Source organism: Penaeus japonicus, unplaced genomic scaffold, assembly GCF_977035675.1.
Source record: "Penaeus japonicus unplaced genomic scaffold, GWHDUDI00000001_assembly GWHDUDI00000007, whole genome shotgun sequence".
NCBI lineage: Eukaryota > Metazoa > Arthropoda > Malacostraca > Decapoda > Penaeidae > Penaeus > Penaeus japonicus.
Window position 1 is genome coordinate 33,754,729 of NW_028234409.1, and position 20,000 is coordinate 33,774,728.

The 20,000-nt window shown below is 37.7% G+C and overlaps 1 protein-coding gene across 10 annotated transcripts in view; it reads right to left on the bottom strand.

Moving 5' to 3' along the window:
* Dora (zinc finger SWIM domain-containing dorado) overlaps positions 1 to 20,000 on the bottom strand; it is a 29,919-nt gene that overhangs the window by 1,839 nt on the left and 8,080 nt on the right. The window contains exons 6-27 of one of the 10 annotated variants that reach the window (XM_043007172.2): positions 19,616 to 19,811; positions 19,172 to 19,421; positions 17,906 to 19,020; positions 17,501 to 17,696; positions 17,227 to 17,375; positions 16,955 to 17,107; positions 16,598 to 16,832; positions 15,707 to 15,940; positions 14,890 to 15,041; positions 14,375 to 14,632; positions 13,978 to 14,125; positions 13,633 to 13,844; positions 13,124 to 13,459; positions 12,724 to 12,909; positions 12,480 to 12,599; positions 11,235 to 11,327; positions 9,092 to 9,238; positions 6,458 to 6,640; positions 6,138 to 6,336; positions 5,695 to 5,872; positions 5,361 to 5,510; positions 1 to 5,159 (exon numbers count right to left, since the gene is read on the bottom strand). The exon at positions 1 to 5,159 is cut by the window's left edge and continues 1,839 nt beyond it. In XM_043007172.2, the coding sequence (XP_042863106.2) occupies positions 5,090 to 5,159; positions 5,361 to 5,510; positions 5,695 to 5,872; positions 6,138 to 6,336; positions 6,458 to 6,640; positions 9,092 to 9,238; positions 11,235 to 11,327; positions 12,480 to 12,599; positions 12,724 to 12,909; positions 13,124 to 13,459; positions 13,633 to 13,844; positions 13,978 to 14,125; positions 14,375 to 14,632; positions 14,890 to 15,041; positions 15,707 to 15,940; positions 16,598 to 16,832; positions 16,955 to 17,107; positions 17,227 to 17,375; positions 17,501 to 17,696; positions 17,906 to 19,020; positions 19,172 to 19,421; positions 19,616 to 19,811 (4,960 nt within the window). In that variant the 3' untranslated portion in view covers positions 1 to 5,089. Of the gene's footprint in view, positions 5,160 to 5,360; positions 5,511 to 5,694; positions 5,873 to 6,137; positions 6,337 to 6,457; positions 6,641 to 9,091; positions 9,239 to 11,234; positions 11,328 to 12,479; positions 12,600 to 12,723; positions 12,910 to 13,123; positions 13,460 to 13,632; positions 13,845 to 13,977; positions 14,126 to 14,374; positions 14,633 to 14,889; positions 15,042 to 15,706; positions 15,941 to 16,597; positions 16,836 to 16,954; positions 17,108 to 17,226; positions 17,376 to 17,500; positions 17,697 to 17,905; positions 19,021 to 19,171; positions 19,422 to 19,615; positions 19,812 to 20,000 lie in introns of all 10 variants that reach the window. The other 9 variants (XM_043007174.2, XM_043007173.2, XM_043007169.2 and 6 more) reach the window with 9 other exon arrangements.

Consider the following 20,000-nt stretch of genomic DNA (forward strand, 5'->3'; position numbering starts at 1 on the left):
AGGTATATTGTAATAATAATCATAAAGATAATGATACTAATAACACTAATAATGATGATGATAATAATACTAATAATTATGGTAATAATAATAAGAGCAGAATATGAAGCATCTTGTTAAAATATCTGTCAGCAGCCTTAATGTCAAAAGAACATATAGAAACTGAAGTCACACGATTATTAATTACTATTTCCATCCTAATAATAGCTTCCAAAAAGTCTCAAACTGCAGACCAAAGCATTTACAACATCAATACATTTTACTCTCATTACTGACCAAGACCTGATGAACTCTCACAACAAACAGACTTGTCTGATATTTTAGAACTAAAAGAAGTCTTCTTCACATACATCTTTTTTTTTTTATCAATTATGTCCTTTGCCTACAGACTTCTTTTTTATTTTCTTCCCGGCCTGCTTAGCCCTGTTTCCCTTTAACTATTCTACCAAACACACACTGATTTCCTGTAGATTCTAACAGAGTTCATTCAAAAATCTAACATGTCTGCTTCTATCAGTGACATCAAAATCTCACTATGTGAAACTCTTAATAGTACATATCACATTAAAAAATACCTGAATGTTGCAAAACCATTCATGGTGTATGTTTATGCCACATTTTCAAAATGTGTCTCAACAATGCGTATTCTATCATATTCATTTAGAAAAAATAATGTTTTCATATTATTTCTATTGAAAAGGTTAAACAAGACACCTAATCCACTCCTAAGTATTAAATGCAAATATCTTAAAAGTTATCAATAATGAAAACACTACGAAACAGAGCAGACAAGCCAGACAGGGGACAAGACTGCAGGCTTTGGGATGGAAGTTACATCCTTACAACTTCAGAAGGATTTCAAGACAGTTGAGAAAAACTTCTGGAACCTTACTGCCAATAAACAAAAAGACACTTCCACAATATCCAATCCTGCAGAATTAGATACACATGCAGTTACATAAAAATAACCTTTTTCCTTTTTTCCTTTTTTTTTTCTTTTTTTTTTTTTTGCCTTAATATTGTAATATAATCAGTACACAAAAACAGTAAACATTTAAAAGTTACAATATGGCTTTTTTTTTCCCAAATTTCCTATTGAAACACCACTAAACTTAAAAATGAATTAGGCAAGCTTTCAGACACAAAGCTGATAAAGACATATAAGAAATAATGGCAATAGAACAGGAGAAAGAGATGATATAAATAGCCTATAATACACCTGAGTTTATACATGTAGGCAGAATGAAAATTTATATATTTGTGGTTAAAATCATACAAAGTTAGCTATACAGTTTCTGTGACATCTAACAGTTTAATTGTACTCTTCATAAATACATAGAAATGTATATATCTTTGAAAAATAATTCAACATCTGTTTATGATTTCTTCAACTTAAAGGTATTTTAGTTTAAAAATTTTCTCAAAAGCACAAGACTACTTTGATTTGATAAAAGTGGAAATCAAGTTCATCTAATAGCTAGACTTCACAGTTTACAAATGTTATATATATATATGTATATATGTATTGTACCTTCAATTCATTCTGACCTACAATCATCTGCTCCTCTCCTGTATCAGACAGGGTCACCAAATTTTAGCTATACAGGAGTTTCTTCAGTAATTTTCCCTGTAAATAATGCAATAAATAATAACATAAGCAGCATGAATGCTCTCTAAGGCTTAAAAGTTGATGATCTTGCCACACATATCCGAACTCTGAAATCATACATGGCCTAAAAAAAATATATAGAGATATGTAATGAAAACAATAATGGCAATTACATAATAATAATAATAATAATAATAATAATAATAATAATAAATGAAATATTTTAGAAATTATCAAAAGGTAAATCTTTCCGATAGGGGGGACTTGGGCGTCGAGTGTCCTCAAGTTTTGAAAGCTCACTAAACATGCCATTTCAGAATTCAAATTATGTTTTAAAGTAAACAACCAATATCTGTGGTCATCTCTCTGTCCTGGACTGCCAACCTTGTGGTGAATTTAGCTCCTCTACATTTTACAAAATATTTCTTGACTACACAAGAAGTTCTTTGTCGCACAATAAAACAAAAAACAAAAAAACTTTCCCAGTTCACAAAGCATGATCCTGCTTGTATGAAATGGGAAGATATTCAGTGATAGAGTTATTGCAGACAATGTCTGTCACAGATGGCTGATACAATATAGAAAAAGAAAAAAAAAATCTGTTTTTAATTTCTGATTTCTATAAAAGATGTCAGTAAATACAAATTTAGCAATTGCAAAGCATAATATGTGGTTAACTCCAACTATTAACCATGGAAAAACCCTAAACATGAAGTTTTTATAAAACAGATATAAATTCTTTGTTATTTCTAGTGGAATATACCTACCTGTGAGAGCGGGCCACTCATAGCTAAGGGCTGAAAAGTATTCTGCATAGCATTTAGCCACTAACAACATATGATTCTAAAGCATAATACAGAAGTACTGTAGACATTGAAAATGTTACAGCTGCTTTCTTATTACAAGACAAGCTGCCTTTCACTTGGCTAATGAGCTTGTACCATACTCATGAAACTCAGAAAGAAGAAGAGAACGAAATAAGGATGGAAGTAAAGATATAGAAGTAAACAAGCTATAACTATGCAAAACCAGAATATGAATTTCACTATCACTTTGATATTTCATTGTTATTATACCCTAAAATGCATGTGGCTCTACCATCAACTGATTTGATTTCATCTCATCTAAAAGCCAAAGGCAATCAATAATGAACTCTGTCAAACTGTTTCTTTATATAAAATGTTCTGCAGACAAACGTGTTAGAACTACATACTGTTAAGAGAATCTGAATGCTCACAAATGGGGCATCCTCAAAACTGATTTTTTAACATACGAGAAGAAATTATACATATATATATATAAAAAAATCCCTACATCTACATGACATGAGATCAAATACATTTTTTCCAAGACTTTTGAGAGCTACCTTCAGTTTTAAATACTACTATAATAATCAATAAATATGAACCAAACATTGGGAACCATATTTTCCATCAACATTTAGCAACCTTGTAGTAGCATGTACATGATAAATGATAAAAGAATATACATATTGAATAAAACCATAATAAATGAAGACTGTATCGGCCAGTAATGTTTTTGAATGGAATTGTGGCATCAAAACAAGAAAACAACCGAGCTTGCTAAAGTGTATTTGAAATATATGATCCCGCAGACAAAGACCCTGTAGGCGTCATGTTTATCTACCAATCAAACGCCCTCAACTTACTAACAACTTCAAGCTAATATCTTTATCAATCTAATGAGATCAGGACTTGAGTGTCCCCTGACTGGCTAGTTAAGTGGACGAAGACACACACATAGTTAATATTATGTACAGACAAGACAGAAGTGACATTGCCTTCAGTCAGAGAATGTTTCATCTATGAAGTGTATTTTTTAAGATCAGGAAGAGGATGAGGTAGAAGAAGAAGAAGAGGACAAAGACAGAAAAGATATAGTAAAACAGGAAGAGGAAGAAGTGTGAAGCAGCAGAAGACAAGGCTAAACAAATCATCTCAAGCTCAAAAATGAAAAAAGACAAGAAAAAAATAAGAAATAGAAAAAATCTCATACAATATTCACAGTAATATTTAAAAAAAATGTACAGCAAATGTTCTTATTTTGAAAAATGATCTCCAGTTATTCAAGATAAAAGATGTAGTGCTTACTTTTAAGCCTTTACAATTATATCCTTAAGAATCAATATATTTGGACAAATATAATTTCCACTGAGTGCTTTTTGTAAATTTTCTAGGTGCTTTTATATATGTGACTGTAACTGATTTTGTGTTATTTGTGATTGCATATGTATTTGTATGTAAGTGTGTATGTATATGTATATGTATGTGTATGTGTATATTTGTGTATTTATATGTATGTGTATGCATATTTGTATATGTGTGTGTGCGTACTTGTGTGCACCTGTATGTGTGTGCAGAGGATACACATATATGTGTACACAAACAAATGCACACAAACATGCACATGTAAATTCACATATACATGCATTTTTTTAACATATGTATGAAAAAACATACACATGCATAAATACACACTACAGACACACACATTATCTAATTATGCTGAAAAGTATCGAGATATCCATCCATCATCTATTATTCACTAAGTGGATAAAATTGCCTGTTGTTACATTCATATCCATATCCATTAGTTCATTCTCCAAATGGAACCGAAACTTACTTTATTTTCTTCATTCATTGATTTACTCTTCATTGGGATTGCCATTTCCATAACAAATCCGCAGGAAGAATCTTAAGACACTGAAACACACACAACTCTCGCTGACTTATCTGTGGTGATGTGCTGGCTAATGGCTTATGTCTGACAGTCTATGAAGGAAATGTTAGTGGTCACTATTATTTCCTATATGGAAGCAGCTGCTCTCCTCTCCTCTTCTGGAAAGTGTCCTACCGTGTGCACTCAATAAAACCTTTCACATACGTAGAATTATGTATTCTTGAACTTTCTCAAAACTTTTACTCATTCGGCAACCTATGCTTGTATCACTCTTTAAATGTAATTCTATCATCTTTATTCTTTTAATGTCTACTTCTGTGATGCTCAAAAAATTATTTAACTGTACATTCTCATAAATTTTATTCCTTTCACTCTTTTTTTTACTGTTAAAAAGTTCCACTTTATAGTTTTTTTTTTTATATATATATATTTATATATATAATTTTTTGGTTAGACAATCTCACCCTAACACATCACTTTCATAAGTGGCAGCCACCTCTTTTTGGAAGTCTCATTACACAATTATTTTACAGGAAACTATGAGGCAAAATCAACTTCTCAATCTCGTGTGGGAGAGAGAGACACAAACACACACCCTAATCAACACAAAGGAATTCCAGTCACAGTACACCGAAGACGCATGTAGCTTGCATTTGCCAAAATTTTCTGCAACAAGCAAGTCCTCTACATCTTGTCCTAGTCTGTGGATGCTGCTGCTCCTCGTCTCACCAAGGCAGGACTACCCCAGCTCTCTCCCGTAGGACCTAGGCTGGCCTGAGGTCATACGGGTGTTGGTTGCTGCAGTGCATTTGTGATTCTGGTCCACAACTCCTTCTTGCATGACTTTGACCTTACAAAGAGAAATCATTAACTTATTATGGAAGAACCTAATTTAAAAGGAAATAATTAATCTGATTTAATGTATTGAATATATTTAAACTATATCCCACTTCATTTCTATCAATTCAGAATCAGAAATAGTTGAGAATGAAAATGAAATGAAGATATAAGGCAGGAGAAAGAGCATAGAATCAAATATCAATATTTGTACCTTCTCAATGCTTGCAGCAGCTCATTGAACTGTACCATTCCACCAGGTGTCATTTGGAAAGCAGATCGGGCAGCCCGGATGATGGATATAAACTCGTCATATTCAGTTGGGGTTATGTAATACATCTTGAGGTGGGTACATTGGATGAACCTACATAGGGTAGAAATGAAGTCAGTAAATAATTATGAGTAACTAACTATTCTTTCACAGATAACATTATGTTCATGTGGTGCATATATATATATATATGTGTGTGTGTGTGTGTGTGTGTGTTTGAGAACTTGTTTTTTATTATACATGTGTATATAAATAGTCATGAAAAGAGAAAACTCACATCTGTTGACATTTCTGTACAAGAGGTTGCAGAATTGGAGATCGGAGCTGCTGTGTAAAGAGAGCTGGCGAGTGCCGAGCTAGATACTGTGCTGACTCCACAGACAGTTCCTGAAGCACGAAGGGTGAAACCACACTATTCACCGAACACATGCAGAACTGATGAAGATACTGTTGACCTGAAAGAGTAATGAGTAGGGAAATCAAATGAATATAATAAATAAATTGAGAAATGGTGGGAGAGGGATAAAAAATTATCTCTTTGCATTTTATCTTGTGCACATGTAACTTCTAACAAAAATATAGAGTTTGAGGTAGAATCAATAATCACAGTAATCATTGTGGAGATGATAAACTGACTAATCCGTGATAAACAAGGCAAAGAGAAAATGAAGGAGGAATAAGGGGAGGAGTTCTCAAAGGGGAAAACATCTAGTTACTTACCAAGCTTCTTGGCCACTCCCAGCAGCCACTTGACATCCTCTCCATAGGGTGGGTTCCTGGCATACTTTGCCTGTGGTCTGTCATCATGGACCCTCCTGCCTAGGGTTTCCAGTGCCAACATACCCACACGATATGTACTTAACAAGTAATTCATAGATCCATTGTTGTTCACCTGCTGGCCACCAACAAGTCCAGGAACCTACAAAGTAATCAAGCAATCACTTAAGTTCCTAACACTAAGATTTATCGAAAAACAAAGCAACAAAAAAACATGAATTTCAACAACAAATAATGAGCAAGGTATTCATTAAGCAACCTACCTGCTGCTGTGGTTGTGAGGTAGGTGGTGGAGGCAGCTGGGGCTGATGTGGGGAAGGTTGGACCATGTGAGGGCCCTGGGCTCTAACCCATGACAGTAGGGCTGTGGGCTGGGCTCCTATGAAGCCAGCTGTTGATACACCTCCATTTCCGACCGCATTGGAGTAAGGCAGCGGGTAAAAGCCCTATGGGTGACACTTGTTAGATGGTTATGTAGGATGACCACACAAGAATGACTGATTATGCGGATTTAGAGGACACAAACAAACAATTTTTTTTTTTTTTTTTTTTTTTTAAACAGCACACTGTTACAGAACAGATTCTTAAAAGAAAAAAAATGAAACAATAGATGTATATGTGACGATGATGATGAAATCCATTTTAATTAATGCAAAAGAAACAGTAAAACAATATAATACAAAAAACAATTAACTCATTCAATGCTGATGATTCATAAATGCATTAAAAAATCTGATTGTCATTTATTACATGATTTATATGTTATTTGGACCATTTAAAATATCTGGGGCATCTCCAGAGAATGTGAATGAGTCAGAGAGTTTGTTAAACTAATATTCTTTATGTTGCCAATGACTACGGTGTGTATTTTCACCATCATGTCATAAATAAATCAAAGAGGTGTATATTCTTGCAATTCTGGTAAAGATTTCACAAATTTCAGAAAAAGTTATATATTTCTCTCATAAATGATAGTGGGACAGTTCCCTCACATCCAGAAGGTAACATTTAAGTAAAACATTGGATATTTATCAATAAGACAAGTATAAAACTCATTGGAATTTTTATGTATAATGCAATAACCGACTTTGCCATCATGATGACTATTAACCCATTGGTCGCGGTTTTAATAAAAAATATGTATGCAGTAGGATGGTGGGTTTACATTGTCTGGCACGGTGCCATTTGCATCTACGACTGACTCTGCCTTGGCAGCAAATCATGCCATCTGCTGCTAATGGGTTAACCCACTCATGACGGGGGCATTCCAGCCTTGCATGCTACAATGCCTGGGCTCTCGAACGCTTGAATGCGTGGTACCCGTGGTGTACCACCCATCCAGAGAGGGTTAATATGCAGAATGAAATATTCTGACATATTTTATCAAATAATTGTCACTGATATTCAGAATGTCAAGGGGAGTGCACACACGTCCCTTGTATTTGATGCCGATTTAACATCAGGGGGAGATGACAGGGATGCCAGTAATGAATATGAGTAAAATTATAATGACCCATTGAAGACGGAGATAAATTTGCTTGCCCAGCCTCCAGGATAGGTTTTATTTTAGAGAGAGACCGCTTGAAGCAATATAATTTGAATCATCCCACTCTCTTTCAGTCATTCATTGTAAAACTAGAGCGGTTTTTCTGTTTTATTTTTTTGTGTGTTTTATTGAGTTTAGAGACTTATATGTGCCATATGACAGGCTCTATCAGTGCTGCAGTTGACTAAAATTGTAGTATATTATCCATATTACCTCATTATTTTCTTTATACTCAATGTGATAGAAGTATTGCTCTTTTATGGGAGGACAAAAGGCAACTTTATTTTTTCGTATTTTTGTGCTGTCACGAACAAATACGAAACATATAACCACCTACAATAAAGATAACAAGAAGAGGTAGGGAAGAGGAATGAAACCTGTGCTTGTGAATGTGAGTGCCACAGTGAAAGGCATCTATATTGGCATAGGAGCACATTTTAGACACTGGGCATGGATTGAGTCACCTTCCTCTTCTCGTTCTGCCTGCACATCCTTCATCGGCGGTACTTTAGAGCAAAGGTTCATCAACTTAGTGTGTGCCATTGCTCTATAGAGACAGTGCTTGCTAGAGACCTTGGATGGGTGCCATTCAAGGCTCTCTCACCTGCTGGTGCTAAGAAAAAGTGGTGCCATCTAGGTTTTGGACGTTAAGCTAGCATGATATTACGGTAATTATAGTAATTATGACTGCAGTAGCCATCATCATTCATTCCTTTTTCATAGCAAAATAAAATAGCACAGTGATCCAAAATCCCCGAACGTCATGTACGTCATGACGCCTGTTGTCAGGCCAAAGCTCCTACGTCATGTATGTCGTGACACCCATACGCAATGGGTAAAAAAAAAAAAAAAAAAAAAAAAAAAAAAAAAAAAAAAAAAAAAATCTACTGGCAATGTTCATAGATAAATCTTTGCACAACCATTACTTTGGCTGTCCTTTGGTTGTGGCTTTTATTCTCCCAAATGTAATATTGCAAATGTAATATCGTGTGCTACACAATCTTTAACCCATTCACGCCGGGGCCAATTATTTGCCTGATTCTGCTTCCACCATGAAGATGATAAACGCACACAGCCTTCAAGTGCTAGATCTCTCCTGGAGTGACACTGCACTATGCTTCTCAGAGCGCTCTACATCTGTCAGATTTTATGGGACACTGAGAAGTTTTTTTTTTTTTTTTTTTTGACAAGTCAAGAACAGTATGGCTATAGAAATGAGTGGAATGAGTATAAACATACGTAACTATGTAAATCGTGTATTTAGAGGAAGTGATTATGATGCGATAGGACTTCATCTCGCAGGAGAGAAATATTCCCACGGCATGTCATAGCATCCATGACGCAACCTTACCTGCTGTGGAGGTGTGTTGCCCTGTATCAGAGGAGGCTGCTGTGGTAAGGGTGGAGGTCCTGCACCTAAGGGAGGAGGCTGGGGCCCTAGATTCTGTTGTCCTCCTGGGAGACCACCTCCCATGCCTCCTGCTCCTGGTAGAGTACCCTGCAAGCATACATGAAGGTAGTCAAGGTGTGGAGACATAGCTGGCTCTGTGACCTCTTCTAAAACTGTAACTGCTTACAATTGTGGGGTTTGTGTGTGGTGCTGACATTCAGATTTGACATTATCCAATCATACTGCTTGGACAGTCTGTTTGCATGATTCACTTGACAACACCCTTAAACCATTCACAGAGGGGTATATATCTGCCTAATTTCCTTCCCACCGGCAATTAAGCAAGCACCCGCAGCCTCCCACCAAGATATTTCTCGAGGTGCGAGGCCGTGCTTAGGAAATATTCTCATGATATGATATCACTTCATCTGTAGTGAATGGGTTAACCCATTCGTAACAGGGTGATAACAAGCATGCGCAGCCTCCAAGCGTGAGATCTCTCCCAGTGTGACGCTGGGTGAGATCTCTTGCTTTTCATCCGTCTGATTCTACGGGGTGATAAGAGGTGGTTTTAATAATTAACATCTTTTTGAAAACTCAATAACAATGTGCCTATACAGATGCAACAGTAATGAGTATATACATACGTTACTTTGTAAAACATGTATTTAGAGCGAGAAATCATAAGGTGATAGGACGTCGTGTGTGTATATATATATATGTGTGTGTGTGTGTGTGTGTGTGTGTGTGTGTGTGTGTGTGTGTGTGTGTGTGTGTGTGTGTGTGTGTGTGTGTGTGTGAGAGTGAGAAAGAGTGAATGTGTGTGTGTGTGAGGAGAATGAGAGAATGAGAGAGTGAGTGAGTGCATGTGTCCCTATTAATGTGTGTATGTGTAACTTTTATGTGTATGTGTGAGTTTTGTGTGCATTGTCTGTGCATATGTATTGTGTGTATATGCACTTTAGATGTGTGTGTTTTGTATGGTGTGTGATGCAGGTTATGTTCTTGCATAAGTGTGTGTATGTGTGATCATGTGCATGTGTATGGATAAAGTGCTTGTGTATGCATGTATGTCCAACTCATTTACTATGAAAAACTGAAATCCATAAAAAAGAAAAACACAATAATAGAAACAGGTGATGGAGAAATGGAAAGAAAACAGTCAAAAGGCAAAGAAATGCCACAATACCGAAATGCCAATGCCTATATCTTGCGTAACAAAATCCAACCAAAAAACAATAACTCTATTCAACCAGCTGAGTTTCTATGCATGTGGAAATCTATACAAAAAATTGCAAAGTTCAATCTATGAACTTCAATAACAAAAAATCAAGAACTATAAGATCCCCATATCTGGTGCCTACAATTCTGGCCACTTAAGTGGAGAGCATCTACACCAAACCTCTGATGCCACACATTTCACTGCAAACAGACAGTTTACACAGTGACATATATATATAGGGAGAACAAGCAGTACTAGGCAATATTTCAATGACTTAAAGACCAAGAAAATAGCTACATAAAAGATCAGAAATAACAACCAAATGCATTCATTGACATACTAAGCCTGAAGAGCAAGCACCAATGTAATCTCTAACAAAATTAAATAAAAGAACAGCAGACAAAATCTATTGAACAAACCACACATAAAACCATAGAGAAACAGTACAGATTACAGAAAGTGCTTGTTTACATAAAAAAACACCAATATAATAATCTAAAATAACAATTCAATAAAAATCATAGAATAAATCTATTCTATAAATCTGTTCTGTCTAACCACTGACATCAAAATAAAGAGGCTGATCTCAAACTATTATCCTATTCATCACTCACTCACTCACTTACTCACTCACTTATCGACTCTCAAACAATTTAGTTGTTCCATAACAGTCGAGTCCACTGTTTGTTCACAAAAATTTGCAATCAGATCCCTGATACACAAGGCACATACTGGTACTAAGAATTGTCACACGTGGCTGCAGATACTAAAGAACACTGTAGTCTTTAGAAGAACATTTACTGAGTAAGACCTATACATCCACCACCCCTTTTTTTTGGGTAACATGTGAGAATTTCTGAAGAGAATGACAGTGTCACCTACTTTTGAGAACCTTGGGGTAGCATCCAGGATCTGCCTTATGCTGTAATGACGTGAGGCGGCCAAATCGTGGATGGATTTTGAAGTCAAAATTTTCTGTTTGGAATTAAAGCTTGGTAGTGGAATTCAGTGGGGAAAAATTATGAAAAAATAATGCCTTAAGCTACTTGTTTGTGTTTACCTAAAGAAGTAAAAAAAAAAAAAAAGTAACACCTGATGTTAATAACAAAGCTGTAATATTAGCATCAAATTCACAGATACAAGTTTAAAAAAAAGAGAAGAAGAAAAAAAGCTCATATGTCATAAGTGTCTTCCACTTCCTTGCTTCTAAATCCACACTTCTAAACACCTGGCCAAGGGCATCATTATCTCCCTAAGATCAGGCTTACGTCCCTCACTCAAGGCTCAATTTTAGATCCTTCTGAATTTCTCCACAAGTGCCTTTAGAGGCAAGAATAGAGGCAGTGATATCCTATACACCCTAGAATCTAAAATTACCCCCTTGGAACCTCAGCATTAGCCACACATGATTCATATTTGGTACCTAATAGTTGTTGTTGCACCTTCCCCCAAGAATAATCTGAATATAAGCTGCTATTACTGGCCTTTTAAAAAGGAACCTGTACCTTTAAAAGAAAGAAAAAAAAAAGAAAAAAAAGAAAAAAAATATGTGAGCCTAAACCACCAACAACTCCCAGTTCATCCTTATCAGTTCTACACTAGGATCAGGATCTATCCAATACCTACCAAGTCTCCTCCAGATAGCATAATTGCAATTCCAAATACATTTTGAAGGAAGGCATGTCACATCTACAATAGCTTTGTATAAAAAAAATAATAATAATAAATAAAAAATGCAAGGGAGAGCTGGGGATAAAAGGCTGCCATGCAAGGTATTTTCTACAGTAACTGATTAAACTTAAGGTACATGGAAAGGGTCACAATGCACATAACTTTTACTGAACACAATCTGATTCCTTCAAGGTAAACCAATCTAATTTTGGGTATCATCAACTCTCTACCAGCCTACACAGAAAAGCTGGGACTCAAAATTTAAAATGCTAAACAAGCTACTATCAGTCAGTACATGTCTTAACAGCTAGTTACTTTTAAAGCAGTAATGGGCTACCAGTAAACTAACTCAGCATACAGAGGCAAAATAAAAATGTGAAAAAAAAAAAAAAAAAAAAAAAAAAAAAAAAAAAAAAAAAAAAACAAACAATCAATCAATCAATCAATCTCCCTCACCTGGGGTAGAGTTGAGGGTATGGAAACTGGAGGGAAGTACTGCATGGAAGGAGGGGGCATCAGGGGTTGAGACACACCCTGAGCCCCACTGAAGGGTACGCCTGGTGGCTGGATATACATCTGTTGAGGAATGCAAGTCATTTCCTGAGCACTTGTCAAACATTGAGTTTCTCTTAAACTGTTTTCATAACATAAAATAAACATGAGTATATTATCAAGTAAGGATAAAATAAAGGACATTCACCGGCATGGGCATCTGTGGGTTGATGCATGACACACTTGTAGGCAAACCCTGAATGTAATTATATCCAAGCTGGTATGGAATGCCTGTGAGGGCATATGGCACCGAGGAAGGCGGGGCTGCAACTGGATAGCCTGTAACACCAGGTAATGCACCTGCACCGCCACTTCCATTCATCCCAACTGAAACCTGTAATAAAGTCTGAAATTTAAGGTAACTGACATCTAAAGAATAAGTGAGAATATTCTCAGATCTAATTCAATTTTGAAAAGTTTTTTACAACCTTCTGGAAATTCTCTTCAAACTTTCTTTGGTAGGAAACTATGTTATCAACATTAAAAGCATGGTTGTGTGCCATACACATCTGAGATGATTGTAAGACCTAATTATCAACCAAACTTACTGGTGGATGCAACCCAGGCTGAGACTGTGCATCCATTGGAGGAATGGGTGGCTGCTGCTGTTGTTGGTTTGGTGGTGTAGGTGGATTTAGTGGTGGTGGTGGAGGAAGTGGAAGATTGTGTGGAGCACCTTGATCTTCGAATGGGATGTCCCCAGCATGCTGGCCACCTGATGTTCTTGCTTGATGGCGGGCCTGGTGCCTTGTCCGGGCCTCGTAAAGCTCGTACCAGCGCCGTGCCACAGAGAATAGGACTTCAGGATATACGCCACCCCCTTTAGCTGCACCCTCAACAGCAAAGCAAGCACTTTCCAGCATTTCATCACTTTGCTCCTTACACTGAAAAGAATTTGAAGATAACTCTGGCATTAGTACCACTATTTCATCCCCCTATAAATTTTCATAAAGATCTTCCTAATTCATATAGAGCTGACGTACTTTCATTTATCAAGATTACTACACTAGTTTCTCTTTTCAGGGTGATAAAGAAAAATACCCCCAGTATTAGTCACCTGTATGATAGCCCTCTGGATCTCATTTGGATTCAGAGCATGAGCATGAGGCAGGCATGAGAGGGCTAATTTTGCTGCGGCTTTTATTGTTGCAGCATCGCGACCCCTTGATGCTCTATCTGCTATTGACGCCGCTTCTTGTGGAGTCAGATGGCCCTCCCACGTGTCAATCAAAAACGAAACAGCAGGGGATCCAATTTCCACAGCTTGGCCTATGAAAAAGTGAGATGATGATGATCATAACATTTACAAAGTCATGTCTGAAAGCAAAACAGCAAACCCTAGCATACAAATATCAGTCTTCAACAGCATGAAGTTACTAAAAGAAAAATAAATTCTCTTTACTTGTAATCCATGAAACGTGTGAGGAGTATGTTCTTGAGAGCCAGTTAGGGCTGACGCAATTGTGAAGGCCAAGGGCATAGAGGCCAATCTGGAATGCACACATGTGAAGTGGTCGATGTGGTCCTCTATGGTTCTGTGAACTGCTTGGCTGCAAGACAAAGAATAATATTTAGCTCAGGAGTTTCATTTCAGGCATACTAGTGCCAATATTGTAACATATGGCATTACTGGTCATAGAATACCTACAATATAAATATCAAGTCTGTATCTTGATTTTCAATGTGCACCTTACATGTAAACATGTGTTTGAATCCTTCAGATTAAAGTAAGAAAACTATCTTTATTCCAACTGTTTTTTTTTAAACATATTTCACATGTAAAAATAGCTGTTGCTTACCTGAGTAAATAATGATGTGCTAATATTTCCTCCAGCTCTGTTCAGCACTGTCTTGGCCAACTCAAACATGAAGTAAGCACTAGCCTCTGAGGGTTGATTGGGTACAGTGGGATAAGCCCTTTTGCCCTTAAATCGCACACCTTTCCCAAAAGTGGGCTGTGGTCTAGGATGGGTCGTAGTTGTGCTTTCTGGTGTTGGTTGTGGAACGGGTCGTATCAATGGATAGCCAAGTGGTGGTGATTCCACAGGTTTATTTGCCTTTAAGAGAAAAATTAGTTACTGTTAATTCATGTCCATAATCAATTAATGTTTATATACATATATATTCAAATAAAATTGATCCCACTATTAATAGCTATGATAAAAAAATAATGTTGATTGTCATTGCAGTTTTTCCACTGTTCTTTCTAAAACTATACAAATCTTCACATGAACAATATGACTGGGTGTGATTACATGTTAAGTGTTTTCTATAACATGCTACTTTCAAATCATAAATGAGAAAATGTGCTCACTTCAAGACCACTGATCTTATCCCCACTTGATGAAGACACAATGCTGTCTGAGGAGTTTCCTGATGAGCCGGAGTCTGAGCCGGGGCCTGTAGACTTGATCCATGCTGCACAACGACCAGAGGTGGGAGAGTTATCTGCCAAGTTAAGTTTCACTGAAACCCAAGGCGGAACATGAAAATACATCAAATAGAGGGATGTAATGTTAAATCAATATAATATTATTCCCTAGGCAAGAATGCTTCAGTAAATTATGATACTGCTCTTTGTAATTTCCTTATATTATTAGAGTTCCAAAATACCACTGTATGGTACACATATCTTTCCTTTCACCCGATAATGCTGGGGAAGTTTTGGCTCTGCCTGGTCTTAACGCAGGGGTATTTTGATGCTTACAGGCCTAATGCCTAAAGCTATTTGCCTGCTCACATAGCGTCCACTTGCTACGCACACGGTCAACCAACATGCCGGCCATACAAAAAACCATGATGTGATATTGTGTCCCTGGCGGCAAGTGCTGCCACCACATGACATGATATCACGGCATCCATCGTTAACAGGTTAACAAGAAAAAGAATGAATTCTTTCTATGAAGATTTGTTTTAATTACTTTCACCAAGGTTATTTCCTTGAATAATTTGTTATTGTTTTGCTAAAACAATTTGTTAAACTCTTTTTCTCTCTCTCTCCACATCCACATCTATACATATATCCATCCCTCTCTCTCTCTCTCTCTCTCTGTGATATTAACGAAACACACGTATACACACACACACACGCACAATCTTTCCTGAACTCAAAAGAGAGCTATCATCATCACCTTCCACACCCGTTGAGGTAGTTTCTAGAGTACATGCTTGATTACGTTTCTTGCGCTGTTTCCCAACGCATTTCTCCTCCCAGGCCTTATAGTCGTCCTCCCAGCTTGGGCTTTCCCCTTCCTCGCCCTCCACAAACCTAGCGGATGATGTCCCTTCCTTGGCCCTTGCTCCTCCTACAGGCTGGGATGGAGATAGACTAAGCCCTGCCATTGAGCCTTCTATCTCTGCTCCACCTGTGCCAAAAGATTAGTCTCTAAATATCTGAATTCATATTTTGATTGAAATGAAATCCTGTCAATTATAATTTGTGTTGCATTCTGTAATCCTGAGGAAAGGAAAGCAACACAAAATTTTGACCTCCCTTTGAAATTCAAGAAAACCATGAAGAACGCTTCATCAGCAACGTGAAATGGTCTTCCTTTATGCAATTTCTCACCCCAAGATGTCTTCAGTACTTCTATCTTTACATAAATCTATCTGCTACCAAATAATACTGCAAAATTAATCCCCTGACAAATATAAAATAAACCAATTAAAATCACACATCACACAGATCTGAGTAGAGTAAATACTTAAAAAAAAAATATAATAAAAAAAATAAAAAAATAAAAATAAAAATAAAAGGAAAAACACTGAAACCTCCAGTAAATTCCCGTGCCTTCTTATTACAGAGTCATAAGACACCTTAATCCTTTCCATCTTTAGTTTCATTTTTTCCCCCAAAGTGCAAATATTATTACACAAATTTACACCATTTTTTTTTTCTTTAAAAAGTCTCCTTTAACACATTCGTGTTATCTACTCTAAAATTCTAACTTCCATTGATGCCATGAAGAAAATTACCTAAAAATTCAAGAGGTTATATTATCCTTGAACAATTAAATATTTACCTGCAGTATGCCTGTCTCTCTGTACTGTTGGTTGTTGTGGTTGTTGTCCAGGTGCAGGTACTTGGTTGCCAGGGGGTACTGATGGTGGTGTGCCCAGGATGGGTGGTGCTGCAGAGGCTGCCGCTGCTGCTGCTACGCCAGGCATAGGACTGCTGCTGACTGCTCCTGCTGCTGGAGAATCTGCCACTCTAATGCTGCTACTTGCTTCGTTATTTTCCAAACCACTAGTGCTTGTCTGCTGGAAATGAGGAATGATAAAACGTCAATTCTAAATTGTTTTTAATCTGATAAAGATTGCTTCTTTTTCTATCTTGCTTGATATAATGCCAAAATAATTTTATCATTAGTCCTGTTCACCTGATTGGGCACGTTGTTCACGTAGTATGTGGGTAGAGAGGGTGCTTTGTACATCTGGTGTACCTCTTTGTCTAGCAGCTTGTCCATGATACGAGCTAGTCTGTCCTGGTCATCCTTGTAGTGTGTTAGCAACGTGAGTGCCAACTCTCCTCTCTGAAATAGTTTATGATTCCAATATGTAACTAAATGGTATTTACAATTCATATCCACTGCTAATATTTTCATATGTGTCAAGAATATCCAGAAGTACTTTTTCTATATATTTTTTTTACCTGTCTTCTTGTGGCCTCACAGAGGAGTGGGTGATCTGCCTCACATACATTGGCCTTCATGCCAATGGCTGCGACAGCTGCATCGAAGCCAAGAGCTTCATCTTGTGGCTGGCGGTAACTCTGACCTCCAACTGAACTTTTGTTGTTTCCTGTAAGGAGGTGGTGAGTGTAAAGTAATCAATATCGTATTAATGTTTTCAGTTCTAGTGATATTTTTCACAAACCGTTACTTTTGTGAACACTTGCATCTAAAATGTACACAACACAATCTTACCAGCAATGACTAGAGCATCAAACAAGAAGGAAGCAAGCATTAATGGCAGGAGAGCCTCGCCACGAGACTTGAGTGTGCCTGATCGCATTTTCTCAGCCTTATCTCTGATGACTGCTAATTCTAGTGGACCGAGAGGCAGGCGCTTCAGGAGGGAAACCAAGTCACTTTCTTGGTTGGCTAGCTTCACTTCCAGTGGCTGCGGGAGAATAACAACCATGTATCAAATGAGAATAGTAAGAGAACTCCACCAGTTCTTTTTTAAAGATGAAAATAATTCTAATGATGATTATGATAATAATAGTTAAGAAAAGTAAAATAATCAATAAAACAATGTGACCCATTTACCAAATGTCAACTTTGAGAAACGAATAATAATTTTCAAGAGCATAAATAAAAAAAGGTTACCTTAGTGGACGCTGGAGGTCGTGCCATTTCTAAGCCGAACATGGCAACCTGGAAAGCTAGGTGAGTGTGGTCAGGATTTTCTGCCAGGACAGTGCAGAGGAAGGCACATTTACTCAAGGTGGCTGAGGCTAGACAGGTCAGATGGTGTGATGCTGGGTTCACCTTCTTACGCTTCCCTTTGCTGGGTGGTGGTGGCAACTCGATCATGAGGTTTGGAGGGTTGGCCAGCAGCTCATGTGCTAGTTGTACTGCCAGTCCAGAGGCTTCTTGTAAATGTCCGTGAGCATGTAAACCCTCAGCACGAGCAAACAGTATCTCAAGGGGATCTTCAAACTTTTTCAGGTTATTGAAAATTTCTGCTCCTCTTTCAGCCCCACTACAATCACTTACACTATTCCCGTCCCCAACTAAATTAGCATTATACACATACACGTCATATTCATCAGTTCCGTTCTGGTCTCTGGAACGCTGGCCTCTACTACCTCCTCGGCTTCTCTGGCTTCTGGATGGCTCAGCAACACCAGACCAGTCTGACTCTGCTCCGCCGTCATCTGGCGATGACTTATCCCTGTCATCTCTTGACCGATCGAAAGCTGCGGCCAGCCCTAGAGCTCCCATGGGACGATCCTCTCTTGAGCTCTGGCGGGACACCTGGCCTGAGTCAACCTGTTCAGGTGACCTCTGATCTGGCGGAGAGTCACTGTCACGGCCCAGGTCATTGTCACAGAAGCCTTCACTACTAACACTACTGCTGCGATGACCACTGTGTCTATGACCTGCTAAAGAGACTCCAGCACCTAAGTTCTCTTTGTCACCAGCATTTCCAGAACTGATGAGCACACGTCGCTCTGAAGGCCGCTTGGGCCCAGCATGAGACGTGGGATTCCTTGGATGTGGTGCAGAGATGGGTGCTGCCTGTGACTCGTGCCGAGAATCATGTCTGAACCGCATGACAGGACAATAATATCGTGATGCTGTGTGGGAATATGTAACTCCTGGAAGAGGGTAATCATTCCAATCAAGGTAACATGGCTCTATAGCTGGCTTGAACCCTGGGAATACATCAACGTCAGTGCCTCTCTTGTTGCTTCCACCTCCTCCATTTGTACCTGTTTCTGTTGGTGGCAATGAAACAGATTATTTTTCTATAAATGTATTAATAAATTAAAAATCAATATCAAAATTTTAACTTTTGATATATAAAACAAGAGAAATTAGATCCCAATAACAAAATAACATAATTACAAAAATTCTCTTTCATTTTACCTTTGCTTTTAGCAACCTTCTCTAAAACCTTGAGATGCCACCCTTTAAACTTGGCAATAAGCTGCTCACGCTCCTGCGGTGACAAAGCAGGGTTAAGTGCCGCCAAACGCCAAAGAACAACAATTTCATCACAAAGAGACGAGCAAGCATACTGGCTTCCATGACTGTTGGAGTTCATGTTGTTTTTGCCACCATGGCCAGAGCTCCCCATGTGCAGTGCAACCTTTGTATTCACCCACCATACCAAAATCTGGAAAACAAACATTAAGAATTGAAACCTTAATAATCCATAATTCTTTACTGTTAACCTACATGTGAACTAGAAATTAACACTTAAAACCACAAGACTCCCATCCCACACTTATGATAATTAGCAGTCACCATTGTGGTTTTGAATTTTCAAACATGTGATTCATAATACCAAAATAGCTAGTCTAAATGTACCTTTTCTGTAGCCAGGCATTCCTCTGTGATAATCTCCAAGAGGGGAATGGCATTGCGGTCATTTCGCTTAAACATCTCCCTCACAATGGAGAGAAGGTTCCACATGCCTTCTGGCTCCCTCCCTCTCAGAGGTCTCAATAAGGATGACCATTCTGCAGCTACAGGTGGGGCTGTTGAACTCAAGTAGTTGACATCACTGTAAAATATGTGAAGGTAAGTCCATGGTGCCTAGTTCAATTTGGTGTCGTGCAATTTTTAAAAAATATTTTGGGTACTTTTTATCAATACAAAATGTAATATTTCATTTCAACTTCATATCTTTTCTTTATGTTACGTTTTGTAAACAAATGCATTTCAGCTGTAAAGACAATTATACAGTGAGCAG